The sequence below is a fragment of the Pocillopora damicornis genome, chromosome 3, assembly GCF_964200805.1.
Source record: "Pocillopora damicornis chromosome 3, jaPocDami1.2, whole genome shotgun sequence".
Lineage (NCBI taxonomy): Eukaryota > Metazoa > Cnidaria > Anthozoa > Scleractinia > Pocilloporidae > Pocillopora > Pocillopora damicornis.
Window position 1 is genome coordinate 6,622,923 of NC_142672.1, and position 24,570 is coordinate 6,647,492.

The 24,570-nt window shown below is 38.3% G+C and overlaps 2 protein-coding genes across 4 annotated transcripts in view; both read left to right on the forward strand.

Annotated features, from left to right (window-relative positions):
- Window positions 1-291: 291 nt before the first annotated feature.
- Window positions 292-22,427, forward strand: LOC113675040 (trafficking protein particle complex subunit 8). Its single transcript, XM_027191555.2, has 28 exons — window positions 292-642; window positions 1,964-2,146; window positions 2,694-2,783; window positions 3,258-3,429; window positions 4,412-4,568; window positions 5,106-5,555; window positions 6,239-6,345; window positions 6,775-6,925; window positions 7,298-7,395; window positions 7,903-8,008; window positions 8,470-8,601; window positions 8,839-8,910; window positions 9,626-9,778; window positions 10,430-10,847; window positions 11,111-11,229; window positions 11,503-11,577; window positions 11,825-12,103; window positions 12,422-12,768; window positions 13,219-13,317; window positions 13,454-13,508; window positions 16,333-16,429; window positions 16,801-16,866; window positions 17,668-17,726; window positions 18,315-18,458; window positions 19,009-19,113; window positions 19,387-19,520; window positions 20,085-20,165; window positions 20,389-22,427. Exons 1-28 carry the CDS (start codon window positions 486-488, stop codon window positions 20,726-20,728), a joined length of 4,446 nt encoding a protein of 1,481 aa, XP_027047356.2. The 5' UTR covers window positions 292-485; the 3' UTR covers window positions 20,729-22,427.
- A 1,426-nt stretch (window positions 22,428-23,853) lies between these two features.
- LOC113675032 (uncharacterized) overlaps window positions 23,854-24,570 on the forward strand; it is an 8,358-nt gene continuing 7,641 nt past the window's right edge. Inside the window, exons 1-2 of one of the 3 annotated variants that reach the window (XM_027191543.2) lie at window positions 23,854-24,009; window positions 24,185-24,353. The gene's annotated coding sequence lies outside the window, so the exon portion shown is untranslated. Of the gene's footprint in view, window positions 24,010-24,156; window positions 24,354-24,570 lie in introns of all 3 variants that reach the window. The other 2 variants (XM_027191544.2, XM_089200164.1) reach the window with 2 other exon arrangements.

Genomic DNA, 24,570 nt, shown 5'->3' on the forward strand with positions numbered 1-24,570 from the left:
GGAAAAAAAAAATGGTTACTTCTGTACTCGCGTCTAATTAGTTGCGGGAGAAAAAAACGTCTAAAACGCCCAAAAAATTCACAAGAAAGTGCTAAATAGTCCAAAACACAGATGCCTCGTTCGTTAGTATATGCGTCATATACGGTGTCAGCATTGGCAAGAAATCATCAATCTTGGGGTAATAGAGTGGCCATGTTGGCTAAATAGCCTGATTGCAGACTACTATATTTCAGTTGAGTACAAGTTAGATTACTGTTTTAATTATTTCCGCCTGACGTTCTCCATCATCAGCTCCACCAGCCCTGCAATGCAGTATGGGCTTGATAATTTGCACGTGCGCAATGGTGGTATTGAATATCAACATGGCGGACGGAAGACGGGTCATCTTGATGGTTTCAACCTTTCGAAGACTCCTTCAAAATGCAGTAAATTCCAGATTTTAGTAGAAGAACTTATTTTTTAAGCTCAGTATTCTTCTCCTGGCGATGGCACAGTGCACGCAAAGCGCTTTTGAGTTTATACAAAGCGCTTTTTGCCCTATGGTTGCCGTTATGTGCAGTGAAGATGCCGAGAAAGTCTCTCAGAAGAACAACTTGAGTTTTGTGGAAATGGTCCGTCCATTCTGCCATCTTACAAGTGAAGGTAATAAAATAAGGATAATGATATGCTCTACCTTATCAGATTACCGTTCGACTTAACTATTACAAATGTATGAGATTGATTTTATTACAAATTTTTCAGTTTAGATTACACAGGATTGTGGTAGGAGGGTGTACATTTACGTAGCGTAGACGGAAGCAATTTAAATATGGAGAGTTACACTGTAAAAGTTCTATTGATCAGAAACAAGAAAAATATTCTTATTTTAATGATTAACCAACAATTTTTTGACGGTTAGAGAGTGATTTGATGGAGTAATTAAATCGCTTGTTAAACGTACAACTAAATACGAACTAAACATCTGTTTGATCTGTCAATTAAAACAAAACTGCACAACAAGTAAAACCGATAAGAATCTCGGGTTTTTTTTGGTAAAATTTTCGCACAGCCCCGTACCACATTATGTATTCAGTTCTTGAATAGAGAAAACAATGACCAAAACAATACATTGCCATTGGGAAAACAGATTTGTTATACAATAGTATGGGGCTGTGCGGAAACTTTACCGCAAAAACAATTTCCTTCAGAAAAAAATTGTGCAAGATAAAAATTTGGGAAAATTTATGACCCCTAGTCAAATGAAAACATGGCAAGAGAGGCAGTTATCAAAAAGAGTTGGCTCAGTGTGATTACATTTGAACTAAATGCAGTGATGTTGTCCTCTATGTTTTTCATCTTTGCTGCACAGGCTGTCATGAGTGCCATGTACATTCAAAATAGAGATTTTCCAGTACATTATTGGCAAGAGCCAAATATCTTCTCCTCTGGCCTGACCCCACTCAGTTTATTAGTATTTTAAGCCTTTAAGTCCCAAGACCCAAGTAGTATTTCTCCCTTCTGACTGCTAGACAGTCCCTTGTAAATTACACAGGGGAATTTGGCTCCATAACAACATACCACTCTTTTGCTGATAAGCTTTTCTATTCTCCTTACCTGTATGTTATGTAACGTATTTGAATTGTAAGGAGAAGTTACAAGTCAATCACCTTTGGGCTTGAAATGGTTGACAAATGGCTGCTGCTCTTTCTCTTTTTTTTGTTTTGCTTTCTTCTTGCATTGGCATCTTGTGGGACCTTGTGAAAGGCTTTACAGCTTTTTACGGGTCCTCTCAGGCATTTGTATATGAGCATTACACATATAATGTTTTTCGTTTAATCTAGGACACGTATGCCAGATATTAGTATTAATGATTATTAAATATTTTAATAGTGGATTACTGGTATGTTGATTCCCAAAGGTGAACAAATTAATTTAATCACAGATTAGTGATAATCATGTATTACCTGATGTTTTTTACATTTAGCTCATATGAGAGATCCCTCTGGTGTGATCCATCCAGTGAAAAACTGGCATATCCGACTAGTTGAAATGTCTGCCACTCACCCACCTCAGCATGTTGTGAACAAATTGTTGAGTGAAGTTGTATCACGGACACAGCCATTAAACAACGATCCTAGCTCCCTGACTCCTGATGCTCAGGCAAGAGGTGAGTTTTGTGTCATTGTTTTGCAATAATTTATCAAATTTCACTCCTTTGGTCTGAAATTTTCAACAAGGGATAATCATTCACTACTTAGCAGTATATTCAAAAGAATTTGGTCATGTACCACAGCTGGGTTGTTCAAAGCTGGGTCAAGATAACCCTGGATTAGTGTGAAATCTGATTTTAGATCTGAAAGCTTTGAAAGAAAATTCAATATAACTCTTTTTGTTCACAATTTAATGATTGAATGCTCTTAAAAGAGTAGAGAAAATTATCCCAAAAAATTCTTTAGAACATAGGAATAAAGAAATGTGGACTTGATTTAAGCCTGGGTTGGCACCAGTCAGTCTTCAAACAACTGGGCCCAAAACAATATCCCCCAGTGTGATGTCAAGCTCAATTCTCGTTATTCGTACATGTACATTTGATAGTATATGAAGACTGCACTCCTGATTAAACTACTGATTAAATCTTTCCTGGGGCTTTGGGATATTAAAAAATTTTAGCTTTTGATGAAGTAGGTGATGTATTTGTTATAATTCCCTATTAGGTTCTGCACCTTGGTTTGAAGCTTTCCGAGACTGTTTTTTTCAGTTGGTGAAACCGTCTGATCATGAGTTTATCAGACACTTTCTGGCTTGTATCCTTTCAAGGAAATGTTTTGTTATATCTGTGGTATTGGCTAATGTGTTGATTATGTAGTTGGATTTTTGTCATTAATAAATGCACAATGTATACAAGTATTTTTTGTGATTATCTGATTACAGTGCATGGTCTTTTCTGAGACATCTGGTCATTACATCTGTATAAACAGCTGCAGTGTTTAAGCTGCTATGTACTCCCAGCCTCTTATAACAGTCATATCTGTGATAGTAAAAGTCTACTTCTTTTTTTACCTTAATTGAGGGTAGAGATTAAAACACTTTTGCTGAAATTGCTGCCCAAAAAATACATATATTATAAATATGTGGAATTAATTAATTTTTTTTATGTGAATTTCAATCTAGTAACTTGTTGTAGTGTACACTTAGTAGTGTAGTGTAGTGTTTTTTTGTACATAATCATATCCTTTTGCAATTGAAATTAATTTCCTTGATTGGTTATGCTACCAAAGGCCTGATAGTTGTTTCTTCTCATCATCCTGATCCTATGAATGCTTTTGCAACCATGAGCTCACAGCAAATAGAACAACAATCTGACCAACATGGCCATTTCAAGTGGTTCACCAACACAGTGTTTAAATACCATCTTTTGTTACATGATGTTAGTGTTGGTGAAGAGTCAAAGTAAGAACTTCTTATTCTGGTTGTTCATTTTGTTTTTGAATTTGTATTATTTTGTTAAGATACATGTATCTTATTTGTGATCCTCTTTTCTATAGCAATACACTTTTTTCTAAATTGTTGAGGAAATTTGTTGTTGTATCAATATACACCACTGAAAAGTTGGTCTATGCTAATCACCATTTTGTTGGATAGAGCCAATTTCAGTTTCCAGGATTGCCTTGATTTAGCTTTTCTTCACAATGAGATCGGTCAAGTAAACATTTGTCATTTCCTCAACTGAAATTAAATTCAAAACTGAAAACAATAACCACTTCCTTGCTTCCATTTTCCCTTGCCAAGTCAGTTTGCCTGCTTATGCTTTGAAGTCTCATCCAATGCTTGTGATGTAATTGGCAGTTGCAGTTACTTTGGTTTTGGTTATATGACACTGAATCCAGAAGCACTTTATTGTTGTGATTCTGTAGGAAGAAGTTACTTACTGGCTAGTTCTGATCATTTGGTGATATATTATCTAAATAAAATCCCATAGTTGATGATTTCTTTATTCACATTACCTGTGCATGTTTGAAAGTGCCTTAACCATTTAACTCCCAATATCCAATAAGTACATTGTAATTCTCTCCACTGACTACCATGGATTTCCAGCTTGTAAATCAAAAAGGAGATTATGGTGTTTTGTCAAGATAAAGCCTTGTTGTTGATAAACTTGTATTTCTTATAAACTGTTTTTAAGACAATATATTGTGAGTGCTCAAGGGTGAAAATTCTAAGGAAAATGGTATACTTCATATGCATTCACCTCTGGGTTTGAAAGGGTTAAACAGTCATATCAAATGTTGTGCAAATTTGCTTTTATGAAAGCTTTTCAAAGCTGAGCACTCCATATTTTTAAGACAAGAGCCTTAAGGAACCCACTGATTTTTTCCAAAGAGGACAGTTTCAGGTAATTACTAATCTTGCATTGTCTTTTGATGTTTCACAGGGCAGAATCAATTTACCAGAGTATGAAGTCTGTCTATGGTACAAATGCCTGCCATATGCTACAGATCAACTCTGTCAGTAATAGTGGTTCCAATCCTCTTCCAAATCTTCCTGATCCATGGAGTCAATTCATAATTCCAACTAGTGAGGACACATTGGTGAGCCTTTTGATGTTCTGTTCCTCACTTACACTGTCTGGCTGACATGTTTGTTTATACAGTATACTATTGCAGGTGGGAAATTTGGGTGTAAAACAGAGGAGGACAGACCCATGAAGCTTGAACAAGTATTCTCATTTCTCAGTCCAAACTAGAAACATTTAAAATGGTAAATTACTAAAAAGGGGAAAAAAAGTCAATTACTAATCTTACTCCTTTCCAGACTCAAAATGCACCACTTGGTTGACATACTAAAGGAAACTAAAACACATGTCCAAGAATATAGAATTATTATGTGATGCTGGGCAATGAAGCGTGATGAAATATGCCATAGGCATATTGTTGTTGTAATAGTTAGGGTCAAACCACTGATTCTACTGGAATTTTTTTTATGCAGTGAAGTTGTCTAGAGATATTTTCCATTCACCCACTATGATTTTATGCTATTGTACAATGCAATTCCAATACCACATTTGTTGCATCATACCATCACAATTCATTGATCTTACATGCTAACTGAATGGTAATTTCCCCTAGGACTGGGATGATGATGAAGTGGATGCCAATGCACAGTCTGTAGAAGATGACCCTGAAAATTGTGCTGTTGATGAAAACTTTGATCCCGAGGCAGCAGTCCATGAGCAGAATGATGGAGGACGGGTACGCAGCAGCTCAGGACCAATTCTGATTGATCCTTTGAGATTTGATGACAGTGCTGAGATTGAGGATGACTTGGAGAATGAAAAACTATCAAAACATCTTCCTGGCAAACATAGTGAGAAACACCATCATCACCTTGCCAGTCATTACCGTTACTTTTCCAGTCGGCAGTTCTCTGGTGGAACAAGAGGCCCAACAGCTCAAAGAAATCATGGATTGTGCTTGAGTCTGAGTGATCATGACAGGATCAAGATATTCATTCATGAGTTGGGTTATAGAGGACTCCTCCAGTATATTGAGAAACTTATGAGATATCTTAATGATCAGGTAACATTTTATTATTAGCTAATCAAAGACAATATTTTTATAGTGTAAATTCTCTACCACTGAGCTCTTGTCTCCATGCATCTCTCTTACCCTTCAACCCTTAGGAGCAGCTAGCATCTAATCTCTTTTTACACAGTTACTACTGAATCAAGAACAAAGGCTATGAGAATACAAGAAATGACCACCAAGTAAAGAAGCTCTTTAATATTAAACAAATTCTTGTTGATATCAAAGGAAACAAAATTTCAATCAGATTTTTTAAGGGGCTAAGAGGAGATTTTGTTTGTTTTTGTCTGGTGCACCATTCTTAATCTCATCAAGCCTAGGTACTCAGTATTCTCCCTTATTTTATGCATGACAGGTAAAATAAATTTTCAAACCGGTAAAGCAATCCTTTTACCTGTTGAATTTTCAAGAATTCCAAGCAATTTTAAATGGTAATAAGAGTTACTACAGGCGGTAAATGTTACTTGTTACTGCCTGAAAAGGAGAACACTGGGTACTTTAGTCATTAGTATTTTTTCATGTTATATTTATATATGTTACACACCCATAGTACCTTAACAGATAGGAAACACATGAAAAACAACTCTTTTCATTTTTTGTCCCTCTCTTATTTTCAAGGGAACAGTATCTCTATGGGAATTTTCTTATAATTTAAACTTTTTGTTTCATCTGATCAGATTGTCTCACGTAAAGGTCTCCATCGCTCAATCTTCAGTGCAACAAAGAAGTGGTTTGGTGGAGGAAAACCAGCTGGAATGGCATCTGGTTTGGTTCCAGGAATCATGTATGCATTTGTATTTAGACATGTATGCATGTGTAACATGCAGTCAAATCTTGTCCAGTGAAACCCTGATCTGCTTTGAACAGAACTCATTAAATCCTCAGCCAAAACTTCTTACAGCTGTAGGTGTACGATGATGACTGTTAAGTTCTTCAACTTTTCTTCCTCTGTGCTGTTTTTTTAGGAGATTTGTGGTACATGGTAGCTGGAGGGTCACAGGGTCATTGGATTTATTTCTATGATGTTATATGCTCTAAAAAAAGAACATTGAATTATATTGTTTTTGTGTGTGAATTCACAGTCAGTGACATTTATACACACCTTCCCCGTATGTCATTTCAATCCATTTTCACCTTAGAGCCATAGGAAGTCCATTTTGATTTCCATCATGTTCTTACAAGTTCTGCTGTGCATTTCCATTTCATCTTTCAGATACAGTAATGATTCCCCTGAGCTATTCCAACGTAAGCTGGGTGATTTGGCATTTTTGGTCCAAAACTATGAGCTTGCATACAACAGTTACCATACAGCCAAGAGGGACTTCAACAATGAACATGCTTGGTTTTATTTTGCTGGAGCATTGGTTAGTGTTTTGTGTGCTAGCAGCCTTTTCCAGGCATTCAGTTGATAAAACCAAGTGCAATATTAAACAGTTTGAAAGTAACAGAGGGGTTTAAAAAAATGGTGGAGGTTTGGGTCCAACCATGTGACTTGATCAAGTCACGCAAACCTCCCGCTTCTTCACTCCTCTGCTGCTATTGCATTGTTTTATTAACTGAACATCTGTGACACGCTTGCATGCTGGTATCTTTATACTCTCTTAACAAATGACAATCCTTGAAGACCTCTCTCTGCAGCTAATAATGAATTTTTTACTCTGATAATAAAATGTACAGTTTTGCAGCAGGGCCTGTACAATGTAATGTTATGGACGTTTTGTAATAATTCTGTTTAGGAAATGGCAGCCATCTCAGCTTTTATGGCATCAAATAATCGTCCTTTTCCAACACACTACATGGAAACATCAATCACCACCTACCTCAATGCATGCAGGTACATATTTTACTTTTCTAAACTGATATAGTTCCTTGGTCAGATAGGATAAATGAAAACCTCCTGTAGATTGATTAGTGGGAAACTCTATCCAGGGCTCAAATGGCTACACAGTGAATGACAAAGATTGCTCTGTCAATGCTCATCTATTATTTAACTATTTAAGTCAGGGAATAATGTTATTCACTTTTTGAGGGACTGGAGCAAAGTCTTTGTTTGTAAGTTCTGTTGAAAGGTTTGAAACTGAACAAATTTTACTTCCCAGAGAAAGAGTAAACGTATGTTATTGTATATTACGTTAATTATAACATGTGAGTTCATTATTAGTTCTCATGTGAGATCTGACAGAAGAGAGATGAATAAAGAACTTTTTAGTCTATGTGAATTGTACTGTGTATATAAAAGAACCATTTTCCACATTCTATTTCCCCCCACCTGTGAAGTAGCAGATCACAAAAAAAATTGTTTAATCCTATTATGTAATTAAATTAATTTGTCATTCTATAGACAGCACCAGTTTGCTATTAGAGCCACCCTCCTCAGTGCTGAAACTCTCAAGGCACGAAATATTTACCTTGACGCCGCCATGCAGTTCATGCGAATGACTGCTGAGGTAAAAAAAAAAATTTCTTCTAGAAACGCTTTGTTGCAGATATATCGAATTGTCAGACAAAAGCATTAGTTACGGCTAGAAAATATGTAGTTAATGACCTTGGTTTATCAGATGTGATGCTCCTCACCCTCTTAGTCCTACACGTGATTAATAAGTAACTTCTCTCTACTTGTTACATATTTTACCCAGCAGACAAGTGATGAGAATACTCAAACTTATCAAGTAGAAGTTGTTACCTTGATCTAACACCAAATTCTCAAAACTGTTTTACAATGAAATGTGTAGCAGCTAGAGGGGAGAATGGACAATCAGATCTTGGAAGTTAAAGGGTTAACCAGCTTTGGTTTTGTTGCATAAAAAGGTGAAATGACTTTTAGGTTTCTCAAGGAATTGAAAGGTTTGTACTCTGATCCCTCTCTGTGTCCCGTGCAACGTTTTCCTTATTTTTGTTTCCTTTACAGGATTCTGATCTTCTGTGTGCTTTGTTTTTGGAGCAAGCAGCACATTGTTTTCTTCACAGCAATCCACCCATGATTCGCAAGTATGCTTTTAACATGATCTTGGCTGGTCATCGTTACAGCAAATCTGCGCAGGTACGGCTCGGTGGAGAAATATATTCATACTCCTAGTCGCTTCGCGCTAAGGAGACCGGAATGAGTTCACGATGAATGGGCCATCTGACTCGAGTACAGACTTAACTTTTGTGATATTTTTCTCATTACCGATCTGGATTTTTTTCAAGCATTTCAGAGTTGCTGATTTAAATAATTAGATTGATATATATATATATATTTTTTTAAAATATATTTTTGTTTCCTTTGCCTTTTCAGAGAAAGCATTCCTTAAGATGTTATCGGCAAGCTCTTTACGTATACAATGAAAAGTCATGGCACCTTGCAGAGGTTATAAATTACTACGTCCAGTCAAGATAAATTACCTATACACAATGTATTTTAGGAGAAACTTCTTTATTTTTTAACCCTTTAACTCCCTAGAGTGACTAAGAGAGAATTTCTCCTTACAATATCAATACAATACAATACAAAATCAAGCAGACAAGTGATGAGAATAAAAAAAACTATCGATTTTGGGGATAACTAGTTGATCCAATACTAAATTCTCTGCACTAACCTCATAAGAATTGTATGGTTGACAGTGAGGAGAATTACAAATTTTGGTCAGGGAGTTAAAGGGTTAAATCAGTGCCGTTTTCAATTGGGTGTTGGACGTAATCCAGGATTGTATTAGTTTTGCTTTGCTTTGCCCTCTGACTGGCCCTGAAAACTCGCACCACTTTCCCAACCAATCAGATTTGAGATAAAACAACAATCGCGACCCAGTCTCTCGCGTTTTCCCGCACTTGAAGCTGTTTGCTAGATTTTACTTAGAGTTGCTATTGGCTGCAAATAAAGATTTCCTTTTATCTGGTGGCCATTCTGACTACCTTGCTTTGGTTTTAGAACACTAACAAAAAGTGCTCTAAAAGTTTATGACGACACGATTTGTCAGGAATTGCAAGAAGACAAGCAAGGGATAATTCGTTTACGTTGTGAAAAAAGCCACTACCTGTACGTGAATTTGATCACTGAACTAAAAGTTGCGAACTTCCTTTTGCAGGACCACATCAACTTCACTATCGGTCGCCAGTCATTTAATCTTCGTTTGTTGGAGGATGCTCAATCATTTTTTAGACAACTGTTGGAGTACGAAAGCTCTCAAGCACCAGAACAACAGGCGTCCTACCTCAGAGAATTCCTCTTTGTTTTTAAGGTACATGCATTTTGTATGGAACAATTCAACCGCTTCACGGCCACCCAGTAATTTTGAGAGCCCATGTTGAGAACTCAATGAGAGCCTGCTGCGGCCTGCGGAGATTACACCTTTCCATTGAGTTCTATGCATTACAAGATAATTTGGCTTTATCAACCAAGTTGAGAAAATGAATTGGCCACCAAAAAGGGTTTCTAAATAGGTTTCTAGCTTAGAAACTCTTTACAGAAGGCAATTTGCTTTATTAAACCAGTTGATAAAATCAAATTATCTTGTAATGCCTCTTCTCCCCCTCCTACCCCTCCCACTGTCGCAGCGCCACTGTTTCTTAACCCTTTAAATAAATCTAATTTCTCCTTACAACATCACCCTTAAATCATACATAAAGGTTACGAGAATAAAAGAAATGATCAACAACTTAGGAATCTCTTGATTGTTAGACAAATTCTCCTTGTCAGCACCCTACAAAATGTACTGACAACAGTATGGAGAATATGCATACTGACCTTAGGGTGTCAAGGGCTGAGAAACTTACCCCCTTTATTCTATGTACGTCCGTTGGTTGCGTGGGACAAGTAGTTTTCGTTGTCTTAAATGTATGCCAATATGTTAAGTGTTTGATGTCATTCTTTTCCCTGGCCTTTCTTTCAGCAATTAAAGGAAATCAAAGTAAAAGAGAAGGCGCAAGTGAATAAGCTTCCTGTTCTACCTTTACCCTTAATTGTCCACGATTCAACGAAGGTTATACCATGTTATCGACACAACAGTCTTCAAGGAAAACAACCTGAAAGGACACCTGTGAACAGTACATTCGAAACAAAGGACAATTTTTTTAATCAAAAATTCAGTGCTAATGATGAGTTAATCAAAAATAGCAACTGGACTTCTGTTGGACAAACTTCTTTTGATGATAAATTTAATCATACATTGGCTCAGAGGTGGATTAAACTACAGCAAGAAGCGTATGAGAGTATCAATATGACCACTTTTCCTCTTTCGTTTCGATGCCAAACGCCGTGTTTAAGCTCAAAGACTGATAACAGAGCGAGGCCTCTTGGTGTTGTTAAAGGTATGTAAAAGTTTTTGCATCCTAGATCTGATACAGTAAGGGAGGTTTTTGCTGAAATGTGCGAAAAATTCCACTTCGTACGCCGCCATTTTCAATATTACTTAGCAACCTGGCCGCTAACCCTAAGAGTTACAGAGTTTCACTTTTTCTTCCATCTTTTGACGAAATGTCAGCCATATCCTTGTAATTACGTAAGTCTTGAATGTGGTGCAGTGCGCAGATATTTAGCTTTCAACTGTGCTGTTATTATTTTGCCATTTCAGAGACTGTTGGAGTAGAAGTTGTTCTTAAAAATCCCCTCAAGATTCCATTAAACTTGACAAATCTTTTGTTATTATGGGAATTCACCCCTGAAGGTCAAGAAGATAGCGTCTCAAATGAGGTTAGCGATAGTAAATCACAAAGAGGAAACTTTGCAATTATTTCAATACTAGAGTAGAACAGGTTGTACATTTACGTATATCGGCAAACGGAAAAAATTTAACCTCTTCCCATCTGCCTTAAGTTGTTTGCACGTCAAAGAGAAAATACTTGGATTTACTTTGAACAGAAGGTGTTTTTTTTTTTAATTTTCCCAAATTGCTGATGAGAGGAAAAGTGCCGTTAACGTTTAACTACCTAACAAATTTATACGTGCGTTAATATTCTGTTGTAGTTTTCACCAGTGGAAGATGTGGTCAAAACGGAAATAATCAAGAATTTTGATATCAGTGGAAATGAAACAAAAGCTGTAAGTAAAATAAAGAAGGATGAATCCAGCTATCCTCATATAATCACTTGAGGTATTGTGAATTTTTTGAGTAACGTTGAACCAAACAGTTCTTTTTGTGAACAATGTCAAGAAAGCCAACATTTATTAACTTACTTAAGAAAAAATTTAAAGAACTGTTGATATTTTAGACCGGCCACTGAAGTCAAATCTCGGCGTTTAAATAACCCGCCCATGGTAACTGAAAAATTGCGCTGTGTTCCTACAGGCCCGTCTTACTGTGATTCCGTGTCAGACGGGGCGACTACATATCACAGGAATTAAATACAGCTTGACTAGTGTCGCCGTCAATGGACCAGTTGAAGAGAAAATCTACGTCCCTCCTGGGTTGAACCCGGCTCTGTCAGACATCAGCATGCAGGGGAGGTTAGACTTTGATCAGAGAGGTCCTCGACTTAATAACACCAAGGCAGAAAAGACGAGTGTCATCTATGGTCCAGACTATCGTCTTAACTTGGATGTTGTATCGCCTATGCCGTTACTTGAGGTAAAAAACATAATCCGCGCTTACACCATATGCAGAGCAATTCTTGAATTTTGTATCGAGATTAATTTGGGTTTGGATTTGCTTTTTGTTTTCTGAGCGTTGTGATTGGTGTGGGAACCTAAACAGACGACAATAGAACGCCAGTAACTGGCTTTTACTGAAACCGCTGTGTATATGTTGTATCATGATCACCAAGAGCGTGCGGCACTCGAGTTTCAAAATTCTGTCCGGACATTTTCACAATCGTGCTATACTTGCAGTAGAATCGATTCAAAACTTTTTCGGAGTAATTTTACGAGATAACACTTTTTTCATCAGGTTCGGTTCTCTGGATTTGCTAACAAACTGCTTTGTAACGAAGTGGTCCAAACCATGGCAGAGTTCACTAACTGTAGCGAGTGTCACCTTGAAAACCTCTACATCGCCACACCCAACCCCGAGTTCTTCACCTTTGCAGTCACAGGACATACGGCGGTGAATGTGAAATGCAGCTCAGCTGCGAGCGATGTCAGAAGAGTCTCTCAAGTTCCCATTCCGGGAGGTAGACTTCCGCCTGGTCATACGACCAAGCTACCAGTTTGGATTCAAGGTCATGGCAAACCTGGCAGATTCAAACGAGAAATGTTGTTTTACTACCAGTCTGCAGGCATCAAATCTGCAATGAGGTAATGCAATGTAGCTAAGCAGTGTAGTTTGCAATGGAGTGTCAAAAGTAATCGGGGATCGTAATGGCTTCTCTTTACTTCACCTTGTGGTCGGTCTAGAAAACTCAATCCACCTTCTCGCCTCGTGCCACCTTCAGTTGCAAAACTAAAACCATTGGTGACTTGGTCACCGTCTTTTTCCCGCGCTTTAGAAAGTTTGCTTATTCAAGGGTTCCTTTTGGGTTTTTCATGATATTTTCCTTTGTTCTGATTGGACGGCTTTGATTCACGTGATATTGGTTTGGTTTTGCGACACTGACGCAATCGAAATGCACTCCGCGATTTTGTAACATTACTCAGGAAAAGATAGTTATTGTGGTGCTGGTATCAATATTTTACGGTTTTGTCTTTCATCTGTGAATTTGTGGTTGAGTCTGGTGATGAACGTTTACTTGAATCTTTGTCTTGCAGTTATCGAGTGCTTCAACATGCCTTTGACGTAACCACGAATAGTTCTGTTGCTGTGCGCGCCACGGCCAGGCGGAACAGACACTCCGTTTCTCAACCAAGGTACGTTACTGACGATGCTTGTTTGAGAAGTGCATTTTTTATTGAAATCTGCTGATTTTACAGTGCAGAGATGCGGTAAACAAATAACGCATTTTAGTAAAGACTTAATAGGTATGCTTACTTTTGTCTCTTAAAGTTCTGAAGATCAGAATCAGTTGGTTATTGCTTTGGATGTGGAAAGTCTTGTACAGGTCAGTGGGCTACGACTTTTCAAGTTATCAGTTCGTCTTCTTGGTAAAAATTTTTGCGTCTTGGGCCAGGCGTGCAATCGATTTTCGCTGGATTTTTTCGTGTGGTTTAAATGAAAATGAAGTGTATAGTGAGGCCAATTCCTGCCGATCAAGCGCAAAGAAGGCTCGCTTTACAAGGATTTATAGGATGTCCAAAGAATTGAAAAACATATCTTTCAAATTCGTCGGACATTCTTTGTTTCGACTATTCTCAGGGATGAGTAGCACAGTCACATAGCCATTTGCTGTAACAGTTCAAAAATAACTATTTTTTTATTTTTTCACTTTTTATCACTTTTTGACTTTAATTTTGATCAAAATGTACTTTATAATCAATATCTGTAAATATTTTTATTATTTTGCATTAATAACACTAATTTTGGTATTACCCACAATCCCTTGTGGGCGTTGCACATTTTTGGTTTTTCATAAAATCTTAAGAAAATCAATGTAAAAATGGAAAAAAAGAGGTTTTGTAATCATTAGTTCACATTGAAGCAATGATTTCCTCATTTTCTTTTAAAGGGAGTTTGTAAATAGACTTTCGTCCTCTCTTTCTGACTGGTAGGTCACCGCAAATGTGACGGACAGTAGCAGCATGTACAAACGCTTTCCGTTTTTCGTCAATTGTGAAGGTCATGTCATGAATGTTCTCCCTTATTGTAAAAGTGCCCCTTAAGAACTCTGTCTCCTCTGTAATAATGACACTGATAGTCATCTGTGACATTACTGTCAAGTTCTTCAACTCCATCAGAAGTGACCTGAAGGAGATAGAAGTCGTAGACAGGATCATCTTCAGCGGCTATCGCAACTGTACTTCCCTTGCTGGGCAGGTCAGCTATGTAGGAAGCAGTATCATGGTCTAAAATTGGTGCTTCAGTTGCCTGTCGAGTGGTTGCCACATCACCCTCTCTGGTTAGCTCCACCAGCTTCCATTCATCAAGCCATGCCTTGTTAGTGCAATTCTCCTCATCATTCACAATGCAACTGATGCAGTAACATGAGCAAATCATACTGCCTGTTGCTTTTGTCATAAACTACTAACGGCTTTTGACAATGCTTTGGACAATTTCCGCCTTCTTTCGGGGTGTGAAAGGGAGTGTCTTCTTGACTTTATCTATATAGCACGTTCTTTCGACGTCCGGTTTGCGAAACCTGGAGAATCCACGCTATTATTAAATTCTTGTGCTTCTGTTCGCTTCTTTTCACGGTATTTTCTAACTCTTTCTCTTGTTTGCTGCCTTGTCTTTTCTCTTTTTTCTTGTGCTGCGATACGGGATGCTTTTCTGTGCTCCGTTGCTTTTTGTTGGCGTTTGTTTTTTTCGGCAATGCTTCGTGTGTGCGGCCGAATTGATTTCTCGGTTTGCAATTTCTTTCGCCGTTCTTTAACTTGAGCAATCTTTTTTGCCTTGTTTTGTTGATAATAGGCCTTGTCCCTTTCTCTTTTTGCCACTGCTTTTCTTTCTTGCGCCGCCTTCTTTCGCGAAATACCTGAATTTAGATTGGACTCTTTTGTTTCCATCTGCTGCGGTTGAATTCCCTCAGTGTTGAAAATCGCGTAAAACATTTCACTGTTATGCAATAATCTGCCCCTGTAAACTCTGTATGGACTCCCATGTTATTGTCTGTGTAAACAAACCATGTGCTTTCAAAGAGAAGCTGCCAAGGAGTGGATTTCGTGAAAGTTTTGGTGGTGTTTTTCGCCATATTCCTTCGTCACTTTCCTTCGTTACGGTTCATGAACACGGAAACAATGGCGAAAATTGTTTCTGCGTCGACCAAACGTAAATTTCTAGCGTTAGATCTAACGAAATGGGTTGAAACGTTCTGTAAATTTAGCTTAATACAAGCCCATTCCAGGAGAGGTGAGCTTGTTTACTCAACTTAACAAGAATCGCGTCTGACAACGGATCTACTGGTGGATATGTGATGGAATTAAGCTCAATATGGCCGTTACGAAATGTTTCTGCGCGTTTTATTTTGATCTGGAAAACATTCTACTTGACGATTCAACTTCAGCGTTGGTTTGTAAATATTATGATGTATGCCCATTACATTTTTGTTATTAGTTTGTTGCTTACACAGTCGAAATTATCATTATTGCTAGTTTTGCACACTATGGTTGTTTTAATAGTTGCGAGCGTTACATTGTTCAGTGATAAAAACAGACGTTTATAACTTGCGTTAGAATAGACCATTCCTGTGGCAAGTCATACTGCCTGTTGCTTTTGTCATAAACTACTAACGGCCAAAAAATAGTGGCCCCATGTGCGTTCTATATTGAGATATTTCATTTTTTTCTTCCGTCTGATACATTTCATGTTACGCGTTACACCCAGAAATTCACGCATTTTCACGAAATATTTATTTTTTACAATTTTCACTTTGTCGCAAACCTTGTTTTCTTTACACCAAAATGAAGTAGGATAACTAAGCTTATATTGTGGAAAGTGTGAGATTTAGAGGTTAAACCTTCCCGAAGATATTCGTTAGCAAAGGCACTTGAGTCCAAAATGGCGGCGTGACTGTGCTACTCATCAGGACGATTATTGATCTCTTCGACTGTATTGCAGCGGAATTTTTTTTGTCGAATTGCCCTGCAGATCAAACGAAGGATATGAGTTAGCATTGAGTAATTCTTTTTTTGTTTTTGTTTCGAGTACGGGAACAAAGCGAACAATTTCTCTCGGGGGCAGCCAATCACAAGGCAGGGTTCTCCCGCGGAACAAGCCTTGTAGTAGCCATACATAACTAAGTATCATTTTGTTGCTTGTAAACTTTACAGGGTGAAGTAGCAAGGAAACACGCGGTATTCTCCATCGTTCAAGTATCTTGTGCAAGCAGGAAGTGGACTTTGCAGCCTCTCAGCCACCACAATGCAGGTAACCAAACCATTCTTGACGTGTTTAGTTGTTTGAGTTATATCTCAATTCTTTACGAGCAGGTTTTCCTTGGCAATTTTTCTCCTGACAAAGGTGCTTGTGAAAAGAACGGACGAGCTATGTAGACTAACTAAGAAAAATGTGTTGTCGCAAGTTTTTCTTCGCTGTTGCATGAACCGAACATCTTTGTTGCTGACAAGTGTTTTTATGAAGGGAACTGTCCTGTGAAAATGCAGCTTCAGTTAAGCTGTTCGTTTTGATTTTTTCAATTATCTCTGTTCTGTCCTGTCGACCGCCATTGCCTAAGTGTCATTGAAAGTTATCTTCACGACGTAACCTTAGCAATGTCTTGTTATTTTTTTTTTAATCAGATGGTGCTATTGAAGTACGATATGCCGAAACAGTAATTGTCCAGTTCAAAGCAACAAAGGACAGCGGTAAATACCAAGAATTATTGTCGGAAGTTGCACGCCTCAAAAGCTCTGTTTGAAAATAGCTCGCTTTAGTGCAATTTCCAGTATATGTTTAAAGTAAACCGAGATGCATAGCCCTTGCTCAGTCACAACACTCTGTGATATTACTCGTGCTATCCTGTCGGCCAATCAGATGGAGAGCTTTTCTAACAATCAATTGCAACTTGGTTCCTCGCGTTTTCTGTTCCTTTTATTCTGTAATTGCCTGGGGTTTGATTTTACGCCGCTCGTTTAGACTTGTTCCAGTTTCCTTCAGCTCATTATATTTTAGGCAGCCTGAACCGGCCTTAGTAAATATTTAAGATGGATGGTAAATTTTGAGCTCAGTCATGAAATACCAAAAAAAAAAAAGTTTTTTCTTGTTGTCATGAACGTCGAACAAAGGAAAAATTTGCGTTTCCGACAAGAATCGGTCCTCAGACTTTCGGAATCCGTGCCTCGATGCATGACCACTGAGCTACAGAGAACTCTGGTGAATTAGGCCATTTCAAGGTTTACATGTGACAAACGTCCTGCATACTGCTACTGAGGATCGGAATTGTCAAAAGCGTTGTGTTAGTAAATTGCTCATATAGATAGTATATAGTGGTAGCCTAACTTTCTTTGACCTGCACATTCAACAAGACGAGCGACATCTTTCCTTTTAAAACCTGCATTCGCCAGGCAACAATTCTCCGCGCTCGGTTTTTTTAACTAATCAAATAATATGCTTCAGTTATGGTTACATTTCAATGTCTGTTTGTCTTTGTGTTTTGTTCACTTCAGGTGCTTCTGATTCTTCAGATGAACTCCATTTCAGCCACGTTTGCTTCGTTGAAAATGAGGTAGGAGCGATGGATTGAACAAAGTATTGAAAGACAGGACAGAAACGAACGACAAAACATAGGAAAGAAAAAGATAAATGAAAGGCAAAACAAGACACCCATGTAAAACGCATTAGGCTTGACCTTTACGCTCACTTTTGATCCTCCAAGAACGGCGATATGTGCTATAATGTACATTTGCCTCTATTATCTTAGCCTGTAAATTTTATTGCCTTCTAGCACCTAGCAGTGACTTCCGTGCAAGTTCTTTTTAATATACTGTCCAACGAACCGGTAACGGAGACAAGGAAAACTTGTCGGGGTGTTTTCTTGATTTGAAATCGAATTCCTTTGACTATTATTAAAGAAAATGTATTGCGGCCGAAATGGGAATTATTGATCAGAACTTGGGTGTTCAAGGGTCAATATGTTGTGAGTCATTGAGTCCTCTTGGCAAGGTTTGAAATCCTCATGAAAACCTTATGGATCAGTGGGTCGTTTATTCGTCTAAGCTTGCTTTCGTTGTCGTGTATTTAGCCGGTCACATTAACATCTTTTCTTTCACACGATAGTTTATACGATTAACGATTATTTTTCGTCAATTTGCAGATCGCTGCCTCGTGTTCTCCAGCCGTTGACTTCTTCTTCAGATCAGACGCCTGGAAAGAGCAGAAACAATTCGCCAAGAAAGTTGACTCTGCGAGTGTTGACGACACTTCACAAGTGGATATTGGTTTGATTGTGTTCTGGCAGGTGAGGCTTGTTAATGTCAACTTTCTGGTGCAATTTTTGTAGCATGAATGGGCTACTCGTAATGCTACTCCACTGGTGAGGAATTCTGTTGTATAGCAGCCTTTCTACATCACACTCCCTCCCCCCCCCACCCTCCCAACTGCTAGTTTTTTCTCACTATTTCCCTATGCCTTTTTATATCCGCGGGTCTAGAGAGGCGCGGAGAGACTTTTCACCCAAGGACACAACATGAAATACCCAGTTAGGGGTCGAACCGAGGCCTTTCGATACATAGTCAGGCGCGGGTGATGTACAAATGGTTCTGAAAACTAATTAACACTTAGAGAGCGCGACATATGGAACAGCCAAACTGAACTGCGCCGGCATCATCGCTTAAGAAGGGCTCAGTTCATCTTATTTTATGCAGTGTCCGATCTCAATGCTAGAGAAGAGATTTGCTTGCTCTCTGGCTTAGCTGGCACATGCGCTGTTTTAGAGATGATTGGCATGAAAGTAAAGCGTTTGATGATCATAATTCGCCCTTGCTTTTTTTATCATTATTATTTCTCAGACTTCATATATAGACAAGGACTTTCAAAAGCAAATGGTCAATGGCCAGAGTCACGTAAATATCAACAGATTGGCGGAAACAGTGTCAGCTGTCACAAAACCACTGGTAAGGAAGCTGGTATTCCTTCCCATTCTCTTCTGTTTTCTCCCTTATCTTTTATTCTTCCTCTTTAATCACCTTTTTATCTCCTTTACGTCTCTGATCTTCCATCAACAAAGTTACGATTACTGCCATAATTTTCTCGTTTTAATATTCATACCAGTCACCTTTTTATCTTCGTTCGTGTCCAATCTTCCATCCACGATGTAAGGGTTGTAGCCATAATTTTCTATTTTTTATATCACTGGTAGTCTTTAACATTTTCATATGCTCACTCAGGTACCGCCGTTCAATTCCTCTTTTCTTGAAACGACGTCACAAGGTGACACGGATAGCGTTAGTAACTCAGAACTACTTGTCAAGTATTCCTTGCGGCATCCTGCATCGCTCCAAGTCAATTTTTCCTCTAGCAGGTAAGGGAATATTCCTTGTTAGGAGCTTTATATTGTCCTTTGTGTCATGGATTAAAGAAACAAAAGAAAAACAACAACAACAACAAAAATCGGAATCCGTGCACCGATGCTCGATCACTGAGCTACTGAGAACTCTATGGTGAGTTAGGCCATTTCAAGGTTCACGTGTGACACACGTTCTGTTTCATGCGACCCTCGCCTGTCCAGCCTTGAATAGTTTTCCGACTTTATTCGGATTCCGCGGCCAAGAATCGTAAATCGTATTCTGTAGCCTATGAGTGACCAAGACAGAATTTCTAATTACAATATAGAATAGAGAAAAATATAGATTATGAGATTTAAGATCAAACTCTCCGAACCAACGTCACAAGATATGTATGGGAGTCGAAAAGGAGAATTACTAATGAGATCTTGGAAGTCAATTATAGGAACATGCCAACAGTAAAGTGTAGAATAGAGAAAAATGACTTAATTATCAAGACAGAGAAGTAAAACATAAATACGTAGCATCATTGGGCAGAATGATTCATTCTCTGGAACTTTTTTATTTATTTATTTTTTCAGGTTGGCGCGTGTTGTGGTGGAGCTGTCGTTACACAACTGTTGTTCAACAACCGTCGACGTGTTTGTGGAGCTAGTCCCAAGGTTTGTTCAGTTCGGTTTACTTACATTGAATTATTTGAATCTCTTTTGTTTTTCCTGATTTTTCCGTTTAACAATTGGGCAGAAAAATTGCTGATACTCCTAATCGCTTTATGATATTACAACGTTCATAAGCTTCGCTATGATAGGCATGTTCTTTTTGTCGTCTGACTCTATGTTTACATCATCCCTCCACAAAAATTCTGTTTCATTTTTCTCCTCGCAGTGTCGGAAACTCCTCATCAGTGTCAGAAGGTGAATCGAGCAATTCCACAAACAATACCGTTTCCTTCGACAAGGATACAGAATCTACGTCATCTCCTAGCTCATTCACTTGGGTTGGACAGACATCGAGAAGATTTCAATTAGACCCGAACGGAACTTCGATGTTAAAATTCAACGCCCTGGTGTCGCTTCCCGGCGTCTATAACATGAACAATTTGCGCGTTCTTGCGAGAATTTCAGATGAACACGAACCTGGGGGTGTCTTAATTCTCCAGAAACCGTGTCCGCCAAGCTTTACAGTCGTGGAAAACATTTTTAGCAATCCTAAGGACAAAAGTTGACTTCGGAAACTTGCCTTTGAAATTCAGTATTACTTTAGGAAAAATTCAGTATACCCCGAGTGGCCAGAATTTTCGGGGCAATGTGTTGAGGTAGAAAAGTGTAACAGTATAACTGTAAATAGCTTGTAGGACAGGAGAAACAGGAAGACATTAATCGATCAGAGAAACAATAGATAGGTATCAATTCATATGAATCCAGGTTCGGAATGCAGATCTGATTATTATTATTCCGTGTTTCTTCATAGTTTTGATGAGATGATACAATACCGTGAAAATTATATTTTTTAAAAAACGGTAATAGTTAACGGCAACTCAGTGGGAACATTTACTATATGCAAAGTTCATCGAGCCATAATGAACCTTACATAAAGTTATTAACAAGGATGCTGCATATTTGACGGTCTCTCGTTCAGAAGCCTGGGTACAAAAACTGCGGTTTGCATGACAATGATTGCCTCGAAATGTTAGGTATGTTCGCCGCTACTATTTTGATAGGGATGGCAACACTCGGAACTGATCGCGAATTTTACAAAGATCCGTTAGTGATAATGCCTTATTCACTGGACTGTTGTTATGTCACGTTGTGACAGATCGTCAAGGGAGTAGGAGCATATTGTGTAATGAACGCATTCACTTTGCTGCATAGCAAATTTCGAGGGAAGCGATGTGAGTTTGAAACTTTCACCGTCAGTTTTTAATCGTCACTTATGTTTGTCTCTACGTTTGTCTGGCTTTCTACTCTACTTTCTATTCTTGTGGTACTTCCATTTTTATCAAGGCGAGTGTTATTTGGCCAACGACACCTGCTTTGCTTGTCAGTACAACTGCCTTACCTTTCTCCACCATAGATTACGGCAAATATAAGGTAATTAAATCAACATTTTAAAGGAAAGAGATCAAGTGAATCGAAAAAGCCTCAAATGGACCACAGAATTTTACCTTGTGTATGACTTATTTTTACCTCAGAGTTACACACTTTTAAGAGACGTGTGTAGTTTTGTTTTTCTTTTTTGATTTTGATATGAACGATCGCTCCGAAGAAACATTTTTGGTTGTGAGTTTCTTTTATATGTTTGAAGTCACGTGTATTAAGTCGAAAGATACGAATTTTATTTACTATTATTCAGCGCTTTAAATGGGCACCAATCTTCAAATTCTGTCAGCTCTTCCTCGAAATATTGACTTTTTATTTTCTAACCACGTTAAAATCCAAGGACGAAAAAAAGAAATAGTCGGGAGACATTCTTGAAACATTTGCACAAATGAAGAAAATTATTTTACTTCGTCTCTTACTCTTTGAAAAGCTGTTCGGAACAGAGTTAAAACTAGTGTGAGAATCGGACACATTGACGTCCTATCTGAAATGGATCCCGCTGGTTTTAATATCAGTTGTAAGTTTCAAACCGTAAATGCAGTTGTCTTTTTTTGAACAATGTATCCACACTGTCTTAACTTTAAAACTAGTGCTGATGACATCACGACAATGGAGAAAACGCATTCTTGGTGGTGACTTTGCTTGGTTAGGATCTCATCGACAAACCTAGCACTGCCTTTTGCATGCATGCATAAATATGATATCAAGATCGTACAAATTTGTTAAATGGTTGTCTAATGGTTCTTTATTGGTTCCACTTGAGTTTGACTGGAAATTTTGTTAGGTGGAAAAATTGATAACAATAAACTTATAGGAACAAAGAAACATGCCTGTGTTACTGGAATGGTTAGGGGCTTACCAGTTAGCATGGCCAAAAGAATAAACTTTAAACATTTCCTCCTTTACACTCGCTTGTGTCTTAGTAGGAAACACCTTTAGCAGGAGATTGCCTTGTGAGTGAGAAGGAACCAGGACGAGAAAAGTCGTCTTCAATTGTGTTTAAAATTCTTGGTTGTTAATTACGTCGATCCCACTACAGTAACTCGGGAGATTTGTAGGAAGCAGAATGAAGAATAAGCATACTGATTTTAGGGTTAACTTACAGCATATATACGATAGTACGAGTTGTTAAAACTTATGATGGAAATTGTTCTACATCAGTGTAACGCTAATCTGCACGAAATACTCATTTAATTACGACACTCACTACTTACGTAATATACTTTGATTAGTCCAAAGAGATCTGTTGGTACAACTGAGTAATTTAACATTGTCAACTGAGTTGAAACAACTTGTTGGCATAACTGTTGCCGTTCAAGAATTAAGTTAAAGAAATTCCTAAATGTCACTGTCTCCTTGACCCTTATCCAGAAGAGAATCTGCGTACCTACCCCTCCCCTAACCCAATAACATTTAACTGATGACAAAAAAAAAAAAAAAGGGTTAATGTTGGATTAGGGGAGGGAGGGTGCGCAGATAGTGCAGTTAGCCAGATACTGACATTGACCCAAGAGAATCTAACACCGGTACCAAAATAACGAGTACGCTACCTCATGGCAAAATGGTAACATGAGGTATAGGAGAAAAGGCTTTGCCTTACAGTTTGATCTAAAAGTTCACTGTTCGCTACTACGGACAATTCTGTGCAAATACTCAGCGAGAGTGCGAGATCGTACTAGCTCTCTGTTATTAAATAGTCTATCATTATTTCATGATTGCCTGGGGGGAAATCACATGGTTTTCAGGGGGACTGGAGGGTAGAGCAGTCATCGCCAACAGAATATAACGGGGGACCTGTAGAAAATTGACTAACAATTAACTGCCAATTAGGGGGGAGGATTATTTAAAAATATTACCTAGACATGGGGGGGGGGGGTTGGGGGGGAAATCAGTTCAATTTTTTTCGTGAGAGACCGGTACACAACTGAAATCCTCCCCCCACGGGAGATAAATAACGACGTTCCCTTATAAGAGGGTCTCAGTCAGGTTAACTGTTAGCCGTAATACGGCAACAGGCTTCAGCTGTTAGGCTCTAAATTGGACAAATTGTAACCGTCAGTCGTAAAAAAAAAGTTTATTGTGAAGATTTCCTTTCAATCGTAACGGAGTGAAACCAGTGTTAGCTGTAAAATGGCCAAAACATGAACCGTTAGCCGTAAAAGCCATCACTCCGGCCATTGAGACTTTTTACCAAGCAAGCGTTTGATTGACATTGGTTGTGGCTTTCACATGACTTTAAACCGAAAATGGAAGACACATGATTGTCAGTAAAAAATACGCCTCTGTTGTTTTCGTTGTATTTTTTGGTCATTAATGCTCAAGAAGTCAACTGTTTAAGAATGTTCTTGTATCTGATTTGACCCTTCCTTAAAGCAAAAGAGTTTCCACGTGCACCGCGAACTTGAAGGTCAGTAGACAGACATTGTCCAGTGTTTAATTTGTTCTGTAGCATAATTTGATCTTCATCGTCCAATGTTTCCGCATGGTTTCATAGTCTGAAAGGCGTGCAATTTAAATTTTAAACTAATCCAGTCCACCATTTGAATTACATAAGCGACCTGATCGAAGATTTCGCGCTATAGGACTTTGGATCATAGAGTCGGGTACGAGAGAGGACACAAGTCTCATTAGGGAAAAAACCGGCGTACGAACGAACACCTGGAAGCGTGTGGAAAAGGGAAAACTCTCCCGATTTCCCGCTCTATCCTAACCATTTTGTGCGATACTCTAACTCCGTGTAACGTCTTTGAGGTATGTATTTTAAAAACAGCGACTGGATCTTCAGGGATCTATTATTACGATAATATACATATAAATATTTATATAAAAACAAGAAAAACAGCGTAATAAGAAATATAATGCATGTTCTTTAAATAGCTCTAGTAGTGGATGTTTATACAGGTAATGGAAAAATTTAACCGCTTTCCGAATACATGTAATAACAAAAATAACTGAATCCAAAACAGAC

Bases quoted from the DNA above. Each gene is read 5' to 3' on its own strand.
- LOC113675040 (XM_027191555.2), top strand. From the start codon at position 486: ATGGCACAGTGCACGCAAAGCGCTTTTGAGTTTATACAAAGCGCTTTT. The intron at 3,430-4,411 runs GTAAGAACTTCT...GATGTTTCACAG, and splicing joins AGTGTTGGTGAAGAGTCAAA to GGCAGAATCAATTTACCAGA. The intron at 7,396-7,902 runs GTACATATTTTA...GTCATTCTATAG, and splicing joins ACCTACCTCAATGCATGCAG to ACAGCACCAGTTTGCTATTA.